This window comes from Ursus americanus, chromosome 1, assembly GCF_024610735.1.
Source record: "Ursus americanus isolate L20-20 chromosome 1, mUrsAme1.1.p, whole genome shotgun sequence".
Taxonomy (NCBI): domain Eukaryota; kingdom Metazoa; phylum Chordata; class Mammalia; order Carnivora; family Ursidae; genus Ursus; species Ursus americanus.
The window spans coordinates 92,461,356-92,481,680 of NC_142127.1; the positions used below are offsets into that span (position 1 = coordinate 92,461,356).

The window sequence follows — 20,325 nt, forward strand, 5'->3', positions numbered from 1 at the left end:
AGTCTGCACGCTGAGCAGCTCTTGGACAGGGCAAGGGACAATGGAAAGTAGAGAAGGTAAAAGGGGTCACCTAGGAGAAAGGCCAAACACTGGAGAGAAAAATGAGAGCAGCTCTGATGTCTTTCGGGGTGCCTCTCTTCCTGTGTCCTAGCGTCTGACAAGCAGAAAGATGTCCCCTGGAAAGCCAATCTCAACACCCCCCCCTTCACCCCCAAGGAAGCTGGAACCTCCAGAGTGAGCGCGTTGCCCTTCAGGGCACCCAAAAGGTCCTTTCTCGGCCAGCCTCCTCCCTGTTGGCCAGGGAGCTCAGGTCGCTTTATCAACATTCATTCTATTTTACAAGCGGGGCAGCCAGTGACTTTTGGTACCCAAACAACAGAGGTAATTTTTTTGAGCTTTCTAGACTTCCCTTGAAACTACACTTCACTCTGTCCTTTCTCTGTGCCCCTCTTGCCCTCCAGGGCTTATCTGGAAAAGGAGCTAGAGCCGCTAAAGAGAGAGGACACTGCATCTTCTCTGACAACCCCAAATTAAATAAGGCTTCAGCCTCTGCCGAGTGTGTGTGTTTTCAACGGTACAGCCCCCGCTGGGGAGAATACTCTGATTTTAAAAATGGTAGCAATTGCCCTTGAATGGCAGCCGGCCCAGCTAGACGGCCCAAACGACTAGAAACATTTTGTAGGTGAAATAGCCACTTTTTCCACGCTGGAGAGTCCATAAAACTTCCTGGCGCAGCAGCTATTGGAGCTCATTGAATAATTCATCCCTCATTGCAAGCCCATAATGTCTATTCTCGGCCCTTTGTGGAGCTGTTTTCTCTTCTTTTCTCCTTGAATTATAAAAAGGTTGCCTTCCTTTGTTCACATCAAGCTGCTTCGAGCTAGAGCTTTGTCTGGGCCGAGCTAAAGTGTGAGTTTCAATGGACTCTCCAGGCTTTGTCTCCCAAGTTCATCTCCAAGTGTAGATTGTGTAGAGAAGGCCTTCTTTGTAAAAGCTGGAAAAGTTGTACAAATGTTTGACCAGCTCATTTGGGGCGTTTTGTCTCCTGGGCCTTGGTTGCCTGTGCTGCGAGGGAGCGGCCGGTCTGCCGTCGGTGCCTCCAGCAACAAGTAGCAAAGCCGTGCTACCCCCACACTGCTTCCTGAGCCTCTCCGATAGCTCTGGGCCTCTTGCCCTTCTGCCCACACCGGCCTGTAGGGTTCGGGATTGGCTGGTTTCTCTCCTTCCTCCCTCCCCAGTACCTCTCTGCTGCATCTAAGCCTGGAATAAAAGCCGGGGTGTCTCCTCAGAGACTAGAGCAGAAAAGCACCCCTCCCAAAGGAGGGGCTTAGGCTAAGACCCTGGGAGTCCCCTGCTTTTAAGGAAAGCAACAGCCTATGTGTCTCCCTGCCCAGCCTGCCGTGGTTTTTGGTGTCCTTTCCTGATTGCCCGTGTGTCCCAGAACATCGACACTTCTGTTAATCCCTGAAATCAACTGTTCCGGTTTGTCACATCTAACTCCAAGTGTCTCAAGGTTGTGTAGAGAATTTACATTGGTTTGTAAAGCTGCTGCCAGCCACCTGGGTTGGGCAATGAAAGCAAAAGAAGTGATCAGCTTTCCACCCACAGTCCTACTCTGGAGGCCACCTGCTGAGGGTACAGACCCAGCTGGTCACACTGAGTTTCCCAAGCCCACCTGGAGAGCCGCCTGCCCTTCCAGGGCAAGTCAAAACTCAACTCGACCCACCAAAGTCCTGGGCCCTGAAGTGGCAACTCAAGGCGTGGCAGGGACGCCAGGCACCTCCCGACAGTCTGCGACTTTGAAGAGGTGAGACCATCCCCAAGGCCAAAACTGCTGAGTGGAAAACTGCTGCAGGGAACCCTTTCTGGTTCAATTTCCACGGGTTGGCTTTCCTTATGGGGAGAGGGGGCACCTTTAAGATTCTCCAGACCATGTGTGTGGCAGGTATAAGGGAACTAGGCTGCACTTTGGGCTCCAAAGGAAAGACTTTCTCTTGATGATGACAAGTCACAGCCAACAAGGAGCAGGTGGCCTGCACCTTTGGGTGGAGACAGGGTGCCAACACTGCGGCCCCAAGAACCCACAACTTCGGCTGACTTTCCTTCCTAGACACACACAGAAATCAAAGCCCCATGGCATTTGAAAACCACTGTAAAGCACAAAACAACCAACTTGCATATATGTATGTACGATGTATTGTGTATGTATTTATAAGGCAGTGAACGTGGTGCAATTCTGGGGCCCACTGCCCCAAAGACTTGTGAGTCCTTCTCTCCCCTCCCCTCCTCTAATAATGGGAACCTCTCTGGAGATCTGGGCCTTTCCTTAGGACGCAAAAGTTCCTTCAACCTCCGGAGGCTCACAGACTGTCCCCAGCCCCTCAAGCGCTCTGAGACGCTCGGTCCCATACACTGAGGGCAAGAGGGTTGCCCTGCACCAAACCGCAGTTCGAAGTTCTAGACTCCGAAGGGCTGCGGCTAGTACAGAAGAAAGACTTAAAAAGTAGAAAAAGAAAGAGATTTTTGTTTTAATTTCAAGTGCGTCTCTGGTCTTTCACTTGCAAGCTCTTCGCCGGGTGCAGTGGATACCAGCGAGGAGGGACCTTGACCCGAGCCGGGGCTGGCCCGCGCTCTCAGGCCCGCGACGTCAGAGCGCGGTGTCCCCGAGGCGCGGGCCCTGAGCGCGCTGCCCAAGCGCGCCGCCGCTTACCTCGTTCGCTCAGGATGCCATCGATGCTGTGTTTCGCCTTTTTCTCGCTCTCCTCGGCCTCCTTCCTGTCCAGGTCAGCGTCCTCCTCTTCGCCTTTCCCGAATTTACTCCTCAGGATGCGGCTGATGGAACTCACTGGAGGCGGGAGGAGTGTGGGAGCGCAGACGGCTGAGCCTTGCCAAGCCGTGCAGGAAGGAACCCCCGAACCCCCAACCCGGACCCTAGAGCGGCTGCCTTGCGCAACTCGCCTGTCTCTTCCTGCATCTTGGGGCATCCTCGACCTTCTACAACCCCCCACCCTCCCACCCTAACCCCCCACCCTTCCCCACAATCCGCACCTCCGAGTTAGACCCGGGAACTAGGAACTGCCGCCTCTGTCCCTCTCGTCCCGGCGGGAAGCATTTCCCTTTTTCACTCTACGGACGGGGCTCTAGGTCTCCAATCTAAGAGAATTCTCCCGCCAGCCCACCCAGCAGCCCTTACCACCACCTGGGTATTGGGCCTCCGCGGTTCGCGTTAAGGAAGGAAGAACCACTGCGGAGCCGTCCCCTGCGATTCAACTTTTTTTTTTTTTTTGAGGCTATAAAGGGTTTAAATTTCAACTGCAGAATCGTTTCCTATTGTAAAAAATCAAAAGAAAATGCACTCTCCCCCATTTATTTTTTCCAGATTCCAGTCTGGTAAACAAATCCATACTCCGAAATATCTCGTTCTCGCAGGGGGGAAAGGGAGTTTCTTTTTAATTAAAAACAAACTCTCCCGCGCGCCCTCTCGCTCGCCCCTGCGTTCGCCCCTCTTCTCCCTCCGCCTTCCTCCGGCTGCCGGGGGCGCCGGATGGTCCCTGGGACTCTCGGGAAAAATCCGGGCCGTTGCCGAAGCCTCCCCTCCTTCGCGCACAAGGCAAAGCCTCGGCGGGCGCAGCCCCATCTCCCTTCGTTGGGGTTACCAAAACATTTGTTTCTCTTTAAAAGGGAACATCAATATTAATAAACGCCTGGCCTCCGCCGCACGTTTCCTGCCTTTGCCTCCACGACAGAAATCCTCTTCGGGGAGCCCTTGGCGGTCTCTCAACCCCAGGACCAGGAGCTCAGCCCCCTCTCGGTAGAACACCACAAGCGCGTCTGGCTCGTGAATATTTCAGGGCCCTGGGAGGGGCTGCCTCCCGATCGCCCAGATCGATCTTGGGGTGATTGTGGCTCGGATGACCCGCCCGGGGAATAGTGTCTAACGGCCACGCCTCAGGGAGACGTTAATGGGCCTGGTACCTGAGGGCACAGTGTTTCGATCACAGACAGCGTCCTTAAGTAATTTGTCTCGAATTTCCCAGCTGAACATGCCCGGGTTCTCTCTTTTGTATTCCTCAATTTTCTTCTCCACGTCAGGCGTTGTCACCTGCTTTAAGAGAACAGGCAGGCAGGCGTTGGTACCCAGTACTCTGGGCCAAACGTGGTGGCCCTACCGCCTTCAGGCCCGGCAGGATGCTCCTTCCCGCATCCCCTGGAGAGGCCCCCCTGTCAGCAAAAGGACCCCAACTCTCTGACGAAGTTTACTTTTAGGAAGGGGTAGAAGCGAGATCGCCCCATCTCTGGGGACCCTCTTCCTCCCTAGTTCAGCGTGGACAACCGGGATAAATTAAGAAGAATTATAACGTCTTGGGATGGGGAGGAGGGTGTACTTTCTGATCCCTGAAAATAAAAGTCAACTCCTTACACAGAAACAACATGAAAATGAAACTAAAAAGGGGAATGTTTGAAAGAGAAGCAAAAAAATCAAGTTAGATCTGCAACTTGTACCTCTCACAAAAAAGCACACGATTTTAGCTAAATTGAAGTACTGAACGAAAGGCAAAAGCTGATTATATAGGTTTTAAAAAATTAATCAGAGTGAATAACAAATACAGATAATTTGAGAGACTAGCTCTTTTTTCCCCCAATAAAAGTAGTTTCCAGAGATTCTTGGAGAGGTTGCAAGGGGACCTGGGGCGGGGGGAAGATGGGGACCAGTGTGTTTGGAAGTCTTCAGTTTACCAGAACTCTCCTTTTGATTTTGCCCTGTGGCAACTAGAAAATTATATTGGATTTTCCCCACTTCCAGAAGAAAAGACAGACCCTGTGTAATCCCCTCCCACTAAGCCTTAGCCAGTGTGACTCTTTCATTTTTTAAAAGGAACCAAAATAATTTGAGGATACTACCAAACTGCTTTTTAAACGCCAAGTCATCTGCTCATTACAAAGAAAACAAATCACCCTAGCTTTTGACTCCCTGAAGATAATTTGGACTGGAGGAGATTGGGGACAGAAGGTGGGAGAGAAACCATTAGAGAACCAAAAGTGGCTCCTTCGATTAGGTTTGGCAAGGGCAGTGCAGTGGGTGGGAGTTGGGAAGACTCTTGGGGAAGAAACAAGCAACAGGTGGGCACATACAGCAGCACGCTTTAGGTGTGTGCCTATTAAAATAATTCGATGAGTATTCTAGGGTTCCAGCACATTTTTTAAAGTGCTGTATCTCCTTTGCAAAAGGCTAGAGTTTCCCCTTAACATTTATGGAGGAGGAGCGTCCTAGGCAGCACAGACACACACACACCCCATAGGCCCCTTCCCAGTCTTGAAAAATAACTCCTTGGAAAGCCCCAGATGACAGTTCTAGGCCCCTACCCCATCCTCCCTAACCCAGGAGACCACAGGCCTGGAGGCCTTCAGGGCCAGGCCCCCGCGCTCACCTTGGGCTTGCTGCCGCCAATGGCCCCAGGACGGATGGAACCTGTCTCCTGGTACCTGCACAGGATCTTAGAGACGCAGCCGTGGGACACACGCAACTGGCGGGAGATGACACAAGGCCGGATTCCGTGGTGGGCCATCTCCACGATCTTGTGGCGGATGTGGTTGGGTAGCGGCCTGCCGTTGATGAATACGCCACCAAGCTGGTTGACACGGCCCTGGCCGAGGGGAGTGGACACTGGGAGCAGAAGGCAAAAAGGGAGGCAAAGGGAAAGTCATTGCGGGAGAACAGAGAGCAGCCAGAAAAATGAGCCCACCTCATTTCGCACTCTTTTGGACAATCGGCATGTTACAGCCATAGCACTGAAACTGCTCGACAACCGGCTACCAGCCCTAGACCCTTTTCCAATCACATCTGTTCAAATTATTAAGCAATTCCGGGGCACAAAATCTTGTGTGAAGGGAACAAGAAGGGCAAAATAACTTGCCCCAGAGAAACTGTCTTCCTTTTGGGCCTGGAGAAAGTGGCAACTTTGAGGGTGGGGGAGACCCTGTGGCTAGTATCTTGAGGTTTACTCAAGAAACAGCGTCCTGGCAGAGAGAAAAGTTTACCCAGACGTGGGCCTTCTAGATCTCCACTCATACCAAACCCCGCTCAACTGGAACCATCCCTTTCTAAGGGACTTGGAGGAATTGACAGCCTTGGGATTTCTGGCTAAGAGTGCGGCAAGCAAAGGTCAAAGAGTGTCCGGAAAAGAGGCCTCAGGTGGCAGCGTGTGTCACCTGTTACACCTTGGGACAGAGACGACAGGCGGGTCTGCTCACAAACCCCTTCACCTCCATCCATGCTCTGGGTATGACATTCAACTCTAGACCCAGCCTGAAAGGCCGGCCGGCTGGGTGGGCATCCCTTTCCAGTGCTCCAACCTCGCAAACTATCCAGAAGGGCTCAGGCTTGCAAGTCTTCCTGCCTTGGGAGTCCCTTCTGGATGACTGAAAGGCAGTTCCCCAGAAGGGTTCTGGAAACTTCGGGACCCCACTTGAGATGAATGGAACTCTAATTAATTAATTAATACTAAAAATTCCAAGCACGATGCCACGGAATGTCTGCCACTACACTTTGCAGCGGCAAGAAAATTCTTTCGGAACTAACAAGAGCTTAGCAAATATGGGCACAGCCGGGACAATTTTGAGATGCCTCGGGGTGGACAAATGCGTAGAAGTTGCTTTCTGGGTGCTCAGGAACTGATTCATCCCTTTCCTACCAGGGCATTTCCAAAACAGCAGAAGAAAGAGGACCCGCCTGGAGCAGGCCTGGCCACCAGGCTCCCCCAGGGTTTGCAGAAAGAACTGCGGTCTGTTTGCAGGGAGAAAATCGAGTGGAGATCTCGACGCGACTGTTACCTCCTGCGGTAGGGGTGCCCAGGGAATCGGGTCCCTGGGCACTCGGAAGAAGCTGGTGGAGACCCTGGGTAGATGGAGCAGCCCGGTTACGGCCCCGGGCGGCGCTGAGGCCCTCCCTTACCTTCCAGAGGGAAGCCGCTGCGCGGGTAGTTCTGCCCCGGGCCCGGCCGCATCATCCTGGGCACAGCTCCGGCCAGCGTGGTCATCCTGGGGGCAGCTTCGCTTGGAAATTATATCCAGGTGAAGGCGAAATGGAAAGGCAAGCGCGGCGCTGGCGACCCTCGGAAACTCCCCGGAGCGTGGAAAGCCCCTCCCCAAAAAGGCTGGAGAGCGAGGGAGGGACGCGGGGAGGCGAACTGCTCGCTCCTAGCCCAGAGCGAGGCTCGAGAAGGAACCGGGGAAAGGGGCGGGCAGGGAGGCCCAGAGTCCAGGATCGAGAGCCCAGGGCGAAAAAGTTTCGTGCGAGTCTGAGCGAGTGGCCCTGAGGCTGGGGGCGCTGGGGAGGGGGCTCCGAGCGCCGCGACGAGCCAGGGAGGGGGTGGGGGCGGGAGCGCGGCCGGCCTGAGTCTCCTCCCGTCGTGACACCGAGTGCGGGGATCCGGGCTCGGGAGCATTTATTAGTTCTTTCACCCAAAGCTTGGTCAGGAGCCCTGAGCTGCGATTGGCCGACGGGGAGACCGTCCCGGGTGGCGGAGACACGCGCTGATTGGGCGACAGCGGCCACTTTCTCTTCCCATCCGCGGCAGTGCCAAGGCCTTGGCCGGCCCGGAGAGGGACCCACGCTGCGCCCCTTCCCCGGAAGAGAAGCGCAGACCCGTGGAAACCGGGAGAGAGAGCCCGAAGGAGACGGCAGCTGCCGAGAGAAGAGGACTCCCTATTTCTTTGTCTCACTCTATGTGTATCTGACTTTCTCTCCCTGACTTTCTACTTCTTTTGTCTCTGTCTCTCTCGGTGTATCTCTGTGTGTCTTTCTCAGTCTCTGACTCTATTTCTCTCATCCCGTCTCCTTGTCTATGTCTCTTATTTTTCTACCTGTGACTTCTTCCTCTCTCATTTTTCTTGGTTTACTACCACGGGAGGGGGCGCAATTCCAATAAGAAGGCATCGGGAGCCCCTGACATGCTTTGCCTTCCTTCCTCTGGCCAATGCCCCTTTGGCCTAGGTTTGTTATAGGGGTCCTCCCGGTGGGGTTCCTCCCAGGAGGAGTCCAGGGTGTGCTGATAAGTTCTTTTGTCTTCTCCGTCTGGGAGCAGGAGTAGTGTGAAGCTTGGGCAGCCATGGGGAGGCCCTAGGACTCGCGAGTTGAAGTCTGGGGAGGGGAGGGCGAGGAAAACTGTCTCTGCTTGATTGAAAAACCCACTCTGGGAAGCAGCAGCTCTAAATCTCGAGGTATAGATTCCCAACGCGGCGGAGACGTGTCTATATGTTAAAGTTTTGCCCGGCTGCAGCGTTTGTTCTCAGGAATTTATTATGGTATTCAGACTAAACTGCTGGAAAAATAAAAGGAGCGAAGCCTTGGCTAGGAGCTGAAGTGTCCCCAGCAGGATATGACGCCAGGAGTGTTGTAAAGACTGTCTGTCCTTAGAGAAGGTACCATTGTGCATAGCCTTTTATTTATAACTTGGTAAGTGCCAGCGAACTCGCCTCCTTTACACCCCCGAGTGCCAGCCCCGCGCTCAGCACTGCGCTTTATTCGCTCGAGTCTATTCAAGGACTGTCACTCCGGGACTGCGAGGTATTCAGGGCCTTAATCAATCAAAAGGATGAGAATCGGGCAGGTTTTTCCCTTTGAAATAAAGGAAACAATGACTTCTGGGCTTCAAGTTCCCCCTTTTCCTTTTACGATTTTTGAAATTTTCCTGCTCCCGAGTTCTCCACCCCTCTCTCTCTCTCACTCTCTCTTTTTCTCGGTTTCCCATCCCCCAACTCCTTTGACAGTTTTTACGTGAACTCGGCCCCCAACCCCACTTCCCCACCCCCTAATTAAGGCAAACACAGAAGGGAAGATGGCGGGGTGGGGGTGGCGGGAAGCGTATAGCTGCTCAACCCTCCGGGAGTTGGCCCTTTAAAAATCCACTCGCAAGCGGGAAAAGCAGGCAGCTTTCGGCTGGGCTGCAACATTAAAAGGTTCGACTGACCTCCGGAGCAGCCGAGACAGGCCTCTGGAAAAATGGGAAAAGTCGGGACATCTCCTCATCCACCCAAGAGGGGAGGGCCCACGTGCGTTCACAGTACAAAGGAGAGACGCTGCTTAGGATGAAGCCCTCTTTAACCCGATTTTATGTAAAATGACTCAATTTGTCAAGGGGAAAACTTTCTCATTTCCCTTCTGCAAACTTGTCTGTGTCCTGGTTTCCTAAGCCACTTCTCAGGGATTGCATCTCGGGAGCTAGAATTTTTTCAAGTTTTCGTCTTCAGAAGGTTGAGTGGAGCAGAGAGGGCATTTTCTAGGATCAGCGGTAGTTGGGAGAGGGAGGTACCCAAAGTGTATTTTCAGAGGGCACATGCAGACTCAACTCGCCGCTGAAAGGAACCCAGGAACACCCAGGACTGAGTCTCACTTGTTTCTGAGCCGGGGGCTCGGTCTCCAAACCCTGGAGGCGGTGACCCGGCGCTCTCCTCCCCAAAGCTGGCAGATCCGGGAAGGGACGCGCTTGCCGCAGACTCGTTCTCCCGGGTTGCGCGTCCAGCCACCGTGAGCGGCGGGGCCAGGGAGATCCCGGAATGGAAGTACTGCAGCTTGAACTGGATCTAAAGTACCCATGCGAGCCAGTCCAGTATGAGCATCCATAAACCGACCATCACTTGCTATAAAAATGTTCAAATAGAGACCACAAGGGTGTGTGTGTGTGTGTGTGTGTGTGTGTGTGTGTGTGTGTGTGTGTGGCTTGGGGGCCGGCAGCTCCAGGGTCTCTCCTTCTCGGCCTTTCCCCTGCCGGAGCGCTCTGAGGTTCTTCTGTAGCCAGAGATCAGCTGGGCCCCTCTCCAGCCCGGCGGCGGTCAGAGGACCCCAGAGACCCAGGGCAGGGTGAGAGGGCACCCTCGGTCTCCCGGCGCTGGGCCAATAGGGCTGCGGGGCCACTTTGGATCTAAAGCCCTAGGGAGTCCAAATTCCCTGAACTTGGTAACCCTGAAGTCCGACCCCGGAAGGCCAGGACAGCGATGTTGGCTGCGGCTCTCGGGCCTCTGGCGCCCACTTGAAGCTAAACCAGACCAGGCCCAGAGCCGGAGGCTGGAACAAGTCGAGTGCAACAGGTCGTGCGGGAGGGCGGGGTGCTTCCCGGTTTTCCAGATTAGTTTTGAAAACGAACCCTGGTTCTACACTTCAGCCACTCCTTCCCTATCTCCGAAGCTTGTGCCTCCCCTTCTCTCCGGAAGGAGAAGCTACCCCCGCCCCCGCTCCCCAGAGCGGGAGGGAGACTCCACCCAGGCCCCTTCCCCTGTCCCGGGCCTGTGAGCCAAGTCTTCGTACCGAATCTGGGCACGAATCGGGCGCTAATTAACAAAGGAGCGGCCCCCCAGTGGGGCTTGGAAGGCAAGCGCCTGAGCCCTGCAGCCCTGAACACGGGTCTGGGAAACAGCATCATTTCCCCAGGCTGACAAATTACCCAGAAAGCAGGCAGGAGAGTCTCTTCTACGGTTTCAAGAATGAACATTGTGTCCATCCCCGCTATCTGTGCACGTGCAAAACGACTGAAGCCTTGAGCGCAATCGTCAGATAATTGGGAGAGGGGGCGGAATAACTTGCCGGAGACTTCTCCTCTGCCCAGAGTTTCAGAGGAACTTCAGGTGAAATAGACAACCGGGGGCCTGTTCAAGCCCGGGGCGAGCGTGGCCCATTCACTTGAAGGTTCTTCGGCTGTCGGGTTTGGATGGGTGGATGGACAGTCCAACCGCTGTTGAGTGGCGTCTGCTTGGGCCTCGGGACGCCCTTCCGCCCTAGTGGACCCAGGCATGAGCCTTTCACGGTCCATGGACTTCTTGTGGCCTCTAAGAGGTGACCTCATTTCTAGCCAGACACAGGCCTTAAGAGGAAATTATGATCTATGTAAAATAATATCCCTGATTTGCGGGGGTGGGGGGAGGTCTGCCACGCAGGCCTCTTTTGCCCCAACCGGAGAGCCTGGCGTAGTAGCCCCTCGGAGACGCGTCTGCTGGCTCGCGGGGTCCCAGACATTGCTCTGTAGTTTGAGCAAACACCATGAAGCCCTCGATTCTGCAGAAAGGCTGCCCCGCGTTCACGCGAAGGAAATCAAAGGACCGAGTCCTTGACCAGGCGCTACTTGGCCGGATGCGATGATACCGGATTGGTGAATGCTTGGGTTAAACCCGCGGCCCAGCGTAGCGCCAGGCGAAGCGACCGTCATTAGGCCCCCCGCAGTTGTTTGTCAAAAGCTTTGGCGCCGCTATTCTCCCCGCTGGAAAATCTGCCGGGATGAGGTCGGATTTAGGGACTGGACGGGGATCTGGGCGCCACACTGAAATGTGTGGGCTAGCCCCAGTGATTTTGCCCCTGCGTGTCCCACGGTGCCCCTGGAGCTGGGGGAGTGGGCTGAGGACGTGTGAGCGGGTTCTCAATAAAGAACATATGGTTTGTGGGACGAAAAGAAGGAAAACGAGGAAAGGAAAAAGAAGAGAGGGGAAGAGAGATGGAAAAGAAAAAAAAAGATTTAAAGGGCAGCGAGGGAGGGAGAGAATGAATCTCATGGCAAATTGTCTCCTACAGACATTTGTTTGGCTCTGCAAAAATTATTTTTATGCAAATAAGGAAGACAAGATGCCAGAGCCCAATTCTCGTGGGGGAAAAAAGCGTCTTGTAAAAAAATTAGAAAAAGTCCTCTCTAATCTTCAAAAATGCTCTGCCCAACTCAGTGAGAGTCCACTGGGGGTGGAGAGATTTGAAATTTAGAAGAGATTCGACAACTGCTCTGCTTGTGAGAATGCAGGGTGTGTGCCTTTGGGGAGGGACGTCCTGTGTTTGCATGGGGGTAAGGACTGAGGGGTCTTGCCGGGGCATTGTCCGGCGTTGGGGGCAGCCCGGGCCTTGGAGAAGAGGCGGGGGATCTGAGGTGGGGGCGGGAGTAGAGCTGGAGAACGTCGATAGGAGTGCTGGGGGAGACGGGAGGGTCTGTTGGACGTTCTTTGACGTCTGGAGCAAAAAGCTAGGCAAATGACCACTCCAGGAACTCCTGCCCCAGGGTGTTTGGAGGCGCGTTAGGACGAAAAGAGCCCTAACTGGGTTCCACTCTCGAAGACTTGAGTGGGGGATGAGGTGGGGGAGATGGAGGTGGGGGAGATGGAGGTGGGGGAGGGGAAAGGAGAAGATGAGGTGGGGGAAAGCCAACAGGCCTTTCACTTGAATCAGGCCAGGTCTCTGACTCCATGGGGCTCCAGTGCCCAAGCCAGAGCCCTGAGCCGCCGCTGCCCCCCAGCCTAATATCTTCAATCTCTTCAGGAAATTTTTCTCCCAGGTGGATTTCAGAGGGAGGGATGCAAGGGGCAAGAAAAATAGATCTGGGAGAAGAATATTTAGACCCGGGTCTCTAGTTAAGCCTGGACGCATGTGACAGTGAGGGCATGGGAGCCCAAGGTGGCAGAGCTGTGAGTAAACCCAAGACCCGCAATCTGCAGGGATTAAAAACTTGCCCAGAGCGAGAGACTGAGCAGCCAACTCAAGTAGTAAGTGCAACAGGTGGGGGGGGGGAGGTGGAAGAGGCTAGTCTCCCAGAGCTGAGTGGGTGCGGCCGGGCCAGGGACCCGAGGAAAATAGTAGGAAGCTGGCGGCACGCACCCTTCCTCCGGGAGGCCCCTGCGGGCTCTCCATGCACAGAGGAGAGGAGGGGACACCCGCCCTGGGTTGCATTCTTTCCTGATCCCACCAGCCTTTTATAGGGGGAGGAGGAGGAGAGAGCAGAGGAGGAGGTGGAGAGAAGATAGGAAAGGAAAGGAAAGGAAAGGAAAGGAAAGGAAAGGAAAGGAAAGGAAAGGAAAGGAAAGGAAAGGAAGGGAAAGGAAAGGGGAAGGGAGAGGAGAGGAGAGGAGAGGAGAGGAGAGGAGAGGAGAGGAGAGGAGAGGAGAGGAGAGAGAAGAGAAGAGAAGAGAAGAGAAGAGAAGAGAAGAGAGAGAAGAGAAGAGAAGAGAAGAAATAAATTACCACAAGCCACACAGGACTCCTCAGCCCTTCCAGTTTCTACACATCATTAATTCCATTACGTTCCTTCGTTCCTTCCTAGACCTTAAACTTTCTCTGCATCTCCCTTTCCCCAGGAAAGCAGCTATTTCGTGTTTTAAATTACGTTTTTCTTTCTGGATATGGATCTTTAAACTATTCTTGGGTTTTGGGGTGAGGAGTGGAAGAATAATTTTGATTTAGAACCTTGGAGACGAGAGGAACCTGGAGAGGAAAGCCTGAAAAGATGAAAACTGGCCATCCAGAACGCCAAAAGCAATCAAGAGGAGCCTGCCAGACCGGGTAGTTCAGCGGGAGGGAGCCCCGCCCAGACAGAAGTGCAGGCCTGGCACTAACCGGCTGCCCAGAGCCCTGTCATAGAAAGCTGTCCCGCGTCCCCTCGGTGGCCCTGCGTGCTGGTCACTCTCGCGGTCTTGCTTCTTTCCTCCGGAAAACTCCAGAGAGGTATCCCGGTCCCGAGACCCCCAACGCCCAGCCAGCGCCAACAGTTAAGACAAGTAGCCCCAAGAGGAATGCGCTTCAGAGAGCCTTTTTCTTCTTCCCGTTTCTAAACGAAATCTAATACTATCTGGCTGCAAATATATATATCACTGGCCCAGAGACTGAAAGATTAACATTTGGATATGTAGGAAATGTAATCTGCATGGCTAATTGATTCCTAGCGTATCAGTTTAAAGGATAAAGATCGATATCTACATGATGGATATTGTATTAATAGGGGCATAAATAAAGGCCGAAAAGTCGTTACTGAAACCTTTGAAGCCTCTTCCTGGCTCTTGGGCCCTCCACGCAGCCACGCGGCTTCCCCCCTTCCCGCCCCCAGCCCCTGCTGGGTCGGGGAAGCATTTGCTTCCCCCACGCAGGGGGAGAATGTCTCCGGCTAAAACCGGAGTGTTTTAACGCGCGGAGACCCTCAAGGGAAAGGCGGCACTTTTTTCCTGGGCTGTAGCAGGTGGACAGCAACACCGGAGAGAAAGTGGTATTTTAGCAAAAGTCTCCACTCCTATACTTAGAAACACAGACACATAAGACTCATATAGGGACATACACAGTCATACACTTTCACACACACATTCAGACACAAAATTACACATACATTCACATGCAGGGGGTAGGTTCCCAGGGTTTCCTGAGAGCATTTGGCCTTAGGGACTCGGAGCTAACGCCTCTTTCCATCCCGCACCCCGTCTCTGACAGCACCGACAGGAGCCGGGGCTGCACGGAGGGATCGGCGATCAGATCTTCTGGTGGTCCCCTCCAGTGCTGGGGGTGGGTAAAAAGGCGCAGCGGGGCGCGTGCGGGGCGGGGAGTGCCAGCCACGGCCCGCCTAGTCCTTTGAGGGGATGCAAGCCCACCCAGAGCTAGGGTGGTTTCAGACGGAGTTAGGGAGTGGAGGTGTAAGGCCCAGGGAGTAGGTCCCATAGGCGGCGAGGCGAGAACAGAACGGGGGACACTTCGATCCGGAACTAGACAGCCTCAGCCGGGTGGTTGCCAGTAAGTCCTGGGTCCCAGCAGCCGCCCCCACCGCTAAGCCCGTGCGGCCGAAAGCATTTTGCAAATGCAAATAAATCACCCTTCGCGCCCTTCTCTCCATTAATTAAGAGGGACGTTTCGACAAAACTGGCGTAATCTTTATTAATTATGCAGCCCTCAGAGCTCCGTTCGCATCAATCACGCCCAAAGCGAAAGTACAAGGGGCGCTTAATCCCTTCCCAGAGCGCCTTTGGAGACCGAGCTGAGAAGCCTGCGTTTCCTTCCTCAGAGCCACCTTTCGGGTTGCAGTCGAAACCCAGAGCCCGCTGCGCGCGAGCCCGACGGCTCCCAGATCCCCGACCCGCCCGAAAGGCCCCCACGCCTGTCCTTCCCTCATCCGGGCACTCACTCGTATACACGCACGGAAGCCGACACATACCGGTGCCAACACACTCCAGGGCCCGTTTCCTCCCTCCACCCTCACCCTTCACTTCCTAGCCAGGCCCACATAGGTCCCCATCCTCCTCCCTCGGACGTTCCGAGGAAGAGCCGGACAAAACTCGATTCTGCGGAGCCCAGATCCCCGCTGAGCCACAATCCTGGGGCCATCAGTTTACTCCTGGGTTGAGGCGACAGGGGTGGGGGACAGAAAACCCAGTCCAATGACCCTGAGGACGGTGGATGCCCCCGAGGGTACAGTGGGGAAGATCTTAGAAGCCCTTCTGGCGGTTCACACTACTCCTGGGTACCGAGGGTGCCAGGGAGGCTTGCGTTGCGCAGGTGGGGTGGGGTAGGGTATCAAAGCTCCCGGTCTAGGCAGAGAAACCCCGGAAGCTGGAAGCCTCCAGATCACGTGTGGGAAAGCTGGCTGGAGATGGGAGTCAAAAAATTCAGGTTCCTTTCCGGCAGCCCCGCTGACCTCTGAGGGCAAGGAGCCTGTGCTCTGAAAAGTGCCCTAGGAATGGGTGTCTTGTGCAACCACCGCTCCCAACGGGGCCCTGGGTTGGTCTGGGCCAGAGCCCTTCTCACCCCCATCCCTCCAACGCCAGCTTGCGGGTCCTGTCCTCTCTGTATCTTGAATCTGGAACATCGGGCCTGAGATTCTTCCAGCGGAGCCTCTTAAGGAGATTCTGCTGGATTAAAAAAAGAAAAAGTGGGCATTTGGGGACAGTGATTTCCAAGGCTGTAGCAGATGAGTTAGGAGCTGCGCAAGCCTCTTCATGGGTTTTCTGAGCCATGTGTGCAAGGATTGGACCTGGAGGGACATTGGGTCCATTCCTAGTTGCCTTTTTTTGGTTTTGCCACCCAATTATAACTGCTGTGTCAAGCCTGGTGTCGGAGGTCAGGCCCTCAGTCGATTGGGCCCTAAAGCACTGGCCTGTCCACCCTTGCATCCTTGGGCACCCTTGGCCCAAGGAAGTTTCCCCTGGAAATGGAAAGTCGGATTAGCTCTGGGACCCAATGGTCTGTGGAGAAGCCAATCTGTTTCACTGTGTTGGGTTGTTCTGGCCCAGCCAAGAGGTGTGGGAGCTGGTGGCCAGCTAGCACCTCTCTCCCTCTGGCTTTCGCAGTGCCTCGAGCATTGCCCTGTTTCCCACTGCGTCCTTCGTGCCCACACTGGGCACACTCTGGTGTCCCACAGTATCTCATTCAATCTTCCATTAACCCCTCATAAAACTCTCATTAAATGCTGAGGCTCACTGGTCACCTCCAGGGCCTGAGACACCGGCAAAGCTGGCCCTTGAAGCCTTTCCCTGGGAAAGTTTTGATTATTTTATTCTAGCCCTTATCTCCAGCTGAATGGTCAGTTGTCTTCTGCTGTATCCTCGAAGCAGATCACAGGACTGGCGCCCAAGGACTTTAATTCTTTCCACACCTACTGATTAAGCTTCTACTATGTGCTGTTCTGAGACCTGGGGCTATACTAGTAAAGGAAACAGATCAGAATCCTCCTCCTGGCAGAGCTGGCAGTCCAGAAAATAACTTAAAAAGAATATAAATGCCACAAGTCAGGAGATTGGTTGCAAGGATGAGGCTCAGCTTTGGAGAAGCTGAAGGATTTGGGGGAGGAGGAGAGGGGAAGGAGTGAGCATGGACTGCCCCCAGGAGTGTGGGGGCGGGGGCGGTGCTATTTCAGCCAGAGAAGTCTGGGCAGCTCCTCTAAGGTAACTTACTGAAGAGAAGGGAGGGTAGGAAGGAGCTGTGGGTGGAGAAGGCCAAAGGGATGCAGTGTGGGAGACATACACATTGACTACAGTAGTGAGAGACACTGTCCACTGGACATTCTGAAGTGCTGGCAAACTGAGGCAGGCCCTGGCCAGCCAAACCTGCAGATATGTTCTTCCAGGAAAGAAGCAGTTTGGGGATCTTCTTGGGGCTCAGCATCCCTCTGGATGTTCCCCCATTGTCTTCTTTCTGAAGACACTTCCTTCAAGCCACCAAAGGAGTGAGAGGGGGACTGGATCTTCTCAGGAACAGGTGGAGGCTTCCTAGAGACCTACCCTCTCTCCGCCTCTGGGAGTAAGGCAGATGTCACTGTTGGAGGTCAGGGGATTGGGACTTCCTTTTGTGTGTGTGTTTTTTTTAAGATTTTATTTATTTATTTGACAGAGAGACAGCCAGCGAGAGAGGAAACACAAGCAGGGGGAGTGGGAGAGGAAGAAGCAGGCTCCCAGCAGAAGAGCCTGATGTGGGGCTCGACCCCAGAACGCCGGGATCATGCCCTGAGCCAAAGGCTGACGCTTAACCGCTGTGCCACCCAGGCGCCCCAGGGGATTGGAACTTCCTGATCCTAGAGAACCAGCCATCATTTTCCAGCTGGTAGCTCTTGTGCAATAAATGGAAAAGAAATAAGGGACATTCAGGAGAGCGTGTCTTCACAAGACTCCACAAATTACTAATATAACGGCTTCGAAAACACTTTTCCTGAAGAGATTTGGGACCAGGGGACCCAACAGTTAAAGTGGAGGCAGTAGCCAGCAGCCCTGCAGTGGGGGCTTGAAAAGAGGCCAGAGCTCTTTCAGAACAGTGTACAGATATACTGCCCAGCCAAAGGGAGCATTTCTTGTCACAAAAACTATGGATAAAATGAACTGGACGAGACATTGGAGCTCCCTAGCAGAGGAGAAAACAGAAATTGTGTAGCTGTGGCCGAGGTAAGCAGGCTCATGGGAAAGGGAATCCCAATGGCATCTCCAGACCTGAGTTCTCTATTTCCAAACCTGGCTGAGAAGGTTCTCAGAAAGCCGAGGATGCCCTGTCACAACGGGGTCATAAGAGTCACCCCTGGAATAGAAATGATACTTTCAGGTCCCTCAGAACAAGGTCACATTTCCCTGGTGTGAGGGCAGGGGTTGCATTCTACTCATCTGATCGGTGAGGAAGCCCCAATTTCAGAAGAGCAAACAACGTGGATTCGTTGGGGTGAATGACCCAGGAAGGCAGGAGCCAGACCCTGGGGCACTCAGGAACAGAGTGGCAGGTCACCCTGGGAGGGAGAAATGAAAGAAGCTTTTGGAGCTCAAAAAGAAAGAAGTGCCACCAGAATGAAAGGTTTGGGGCAGGAAAAAAAGAAAAGAAAAGAAAATGAAAACTGGAAAGAGAGAAGATTGCTTTAGAACTGGCAAGAAGAGAGAAGGGATGGGAGGATAAGGACAGAGGGAGAGGGGTGAGAGGGAGAAAAAGAAAATATGACGAAATACAGAAGAAACAGTATGACTAAGATATTTCTGAAAACATGAATCCTAACTGATGTCAGTCAAGGTGGATTCATACTAGACAACAATGAATGACTGTTTCTGATTTGAAGGACACGTTTATATTGGAAGTAATCTGAATCCCCATTTCACCGTTCCAGAATATGTGGGCATGGAGGACATACTTGTATATTGGGGAATAGCAGGATATAGGGGATTGAGAGGAAGAAAAGGACATTAGGATGGAAAACACAATAGTTGTAACCCCACTATGTGCCAGATATGTCACGTATACCCTTACTTAATATTGACTTAAGAATAATTCTGTGTGGTTTGCTCTCAAGGCTTTCAAATTCATTTATGTTAAAAACAAATGAAATAGAGGTTGGGTTTTGCCAGCTTATACATTGAAGATGTGCAAGGTGATGGAAGAAAGGATGGATATAAATAAAATCAACCCTCGAGACAAACCCTTTCAAAGTCTCAGTTATGGAAGTGCCAGTGTGGGGCAATCAGAGAAAGGGATCCCACCACCCTCTGCCTACCATCACAGGTCGCTGTACCATGTCTCGGCCTCTCTCCCAGGATTTGGACCACACTTTCCAGGACACTTCTCTGAGGACATGTCCAGTGTCCTGGGGTTGGCAGCAGGAGAGCTCAGAAGGCTTGGTGTACCTTGAGCCAGCTGCTTGGAATCCCAATCTTGAATAAGCTATTTTGGGAGAATTGCAAATATATTTGGGAAAACATAAGTCCATTATGTAGTGACAACAGTCCTCAGTGACACCGACAGATTATCATCACAGAAATATGTAATAGTAATATTATATAATCACACTAGATTACTATTTTATGGTTATTATATTACTACAATGTGATATATGATTATATATTATATAATGTTATATATGTATTATATGATAGTAATAGCATATATATATATTGAGCATTTTGAAGGTGTTGGCATAGTTCAAAGCACTTTACAATTTTACAAGTTACCCACTTCTCCAAACAACCAGACTATATCTAGTTAAAATGCAGGAAAGGGGGCAAAAAGAGGTTAATTAATTTGCCCTAGTCACACGGTTAGGAAGCAGCAGGGCTAAGATTTATTTTTAAAACATTTTTTAAAAGATTTTATTTATTTATCTGAGAGATAGAGAGCAAGGGAGAGAGAGAGATCACGAGAGGGGGGTGGGTAGAGGGAGAAGCAGACTCCCCCGCTCAGTGGTAAGCCCCGGGGGGGGGGGGGGCTGGGATCTGGGATGGTGACCTGAGTCAAAGGCAGACGCTTAACCTACTGAGCCACCCATGTGCCCCCAGAGCTAAGATTTAAACCCAGGGTGTTATATTACCAGTCCTGTTCAGTTACAAAGCCCTAGGTTGCTGGGTTGCTTGCCTTGCTCAGTGGGTAGAGAATGTGACTCTTGATTTCCCAGCGGTGAGTTCGAACTTCACCTTGGGAGTAGAGTTTACTTTTTAAAAAATAACATTTTTAAAAAATAAATTTTAAAAAAAGAAAGCCCTAGATTTCCACCACTCTGATTAGACCCCCAAAGGGATGAGATCTGGGAGCTGCCCAAATACTTCATCTCTCCATTGTTTGCTTTGTTCTGGTTGTAAATAAATTTCAACTAAAGTTACCTTTAATGTTTCTGGGAGGCACTGGTCTATCTCTGTTGAAAATAATTTGGAAATTTACTCCACCTCAGTCCCTGCTCTAAAACACACTCAACGATATAGTCCCACTTCTAAATTTTTACTTATTCTAAACAACCCCCGCCTTTTTTTTACTCCCAGGGAGAGATTATTAGCCTATATTCCTTGTGGAAAATAACCTGAGACAGGTTGGCATCATCCATCCGCCTCTAATTCTGGCGGGACAAGTGGTAGGCCGGCTGAAGATTCGCAGAAAGAATCCAAGTCTTCTGACTCCCTGGAGATTGGCTCTGTCTCTGAAACGTGTCATCATTGGGACTTCTTGAGGTCCTACCAGGCGTCTAGCTCAGTGGCCAAACTGGCCTTCTGCTGAACAGGTGGTCCTGGAAAATCTGGGGTGGGAAGCTGGCGCAGCGCCTGCGGGGGAACTCCAAGGAATTGACAAGGGAAAGCCAGGGACTCTTAAGGTACTTCCAA

General features: G+C 52.6%; 1 protein-coding gene across 4 annotated transcripts in view; it reads right to left on the reverse strand.

Annotated features, from left to right (window-relative positions):
- The window catches only part of PAX3 (paired box 3), a 93,236-nt gene extending 86,199 nt beyond the window's left edge, over positions 1 to 7,037 (reverse strand). For 3 of the 4 annotated variants that reach the window (XM_045775321.1, XM_087867148.1, XM_045775322.1), the window contains exons 1-4: positions 6,953 to 7,037; positions 5,430 to 5,665; positions 3,976 to 4,105; positions 2,711 to 2,845 (exon numbers count right to left, since the gene is read on the reverse strand). In XM_045775321.1, the coding sequence (XP_045631277.1) occupies positions 2,711 to 2,845; positions 3,976 to 4,105; positions 5,430 to 5,665; positions 6,953 to 7,037 (586 nt within the window). The remainder of the gene's footprint in view (positions 1 to 2,710; positions 2,846 to 3,975; positions 4,106 to 5,429; positions 5,666 to 6,952) is intronic. The other variant, XM_045775323.1, reaches the window with a different exon arrangement.
- Between the last annotated feature and the right edge of the window lie 13,288 nt (positions 7,038 to 20,325).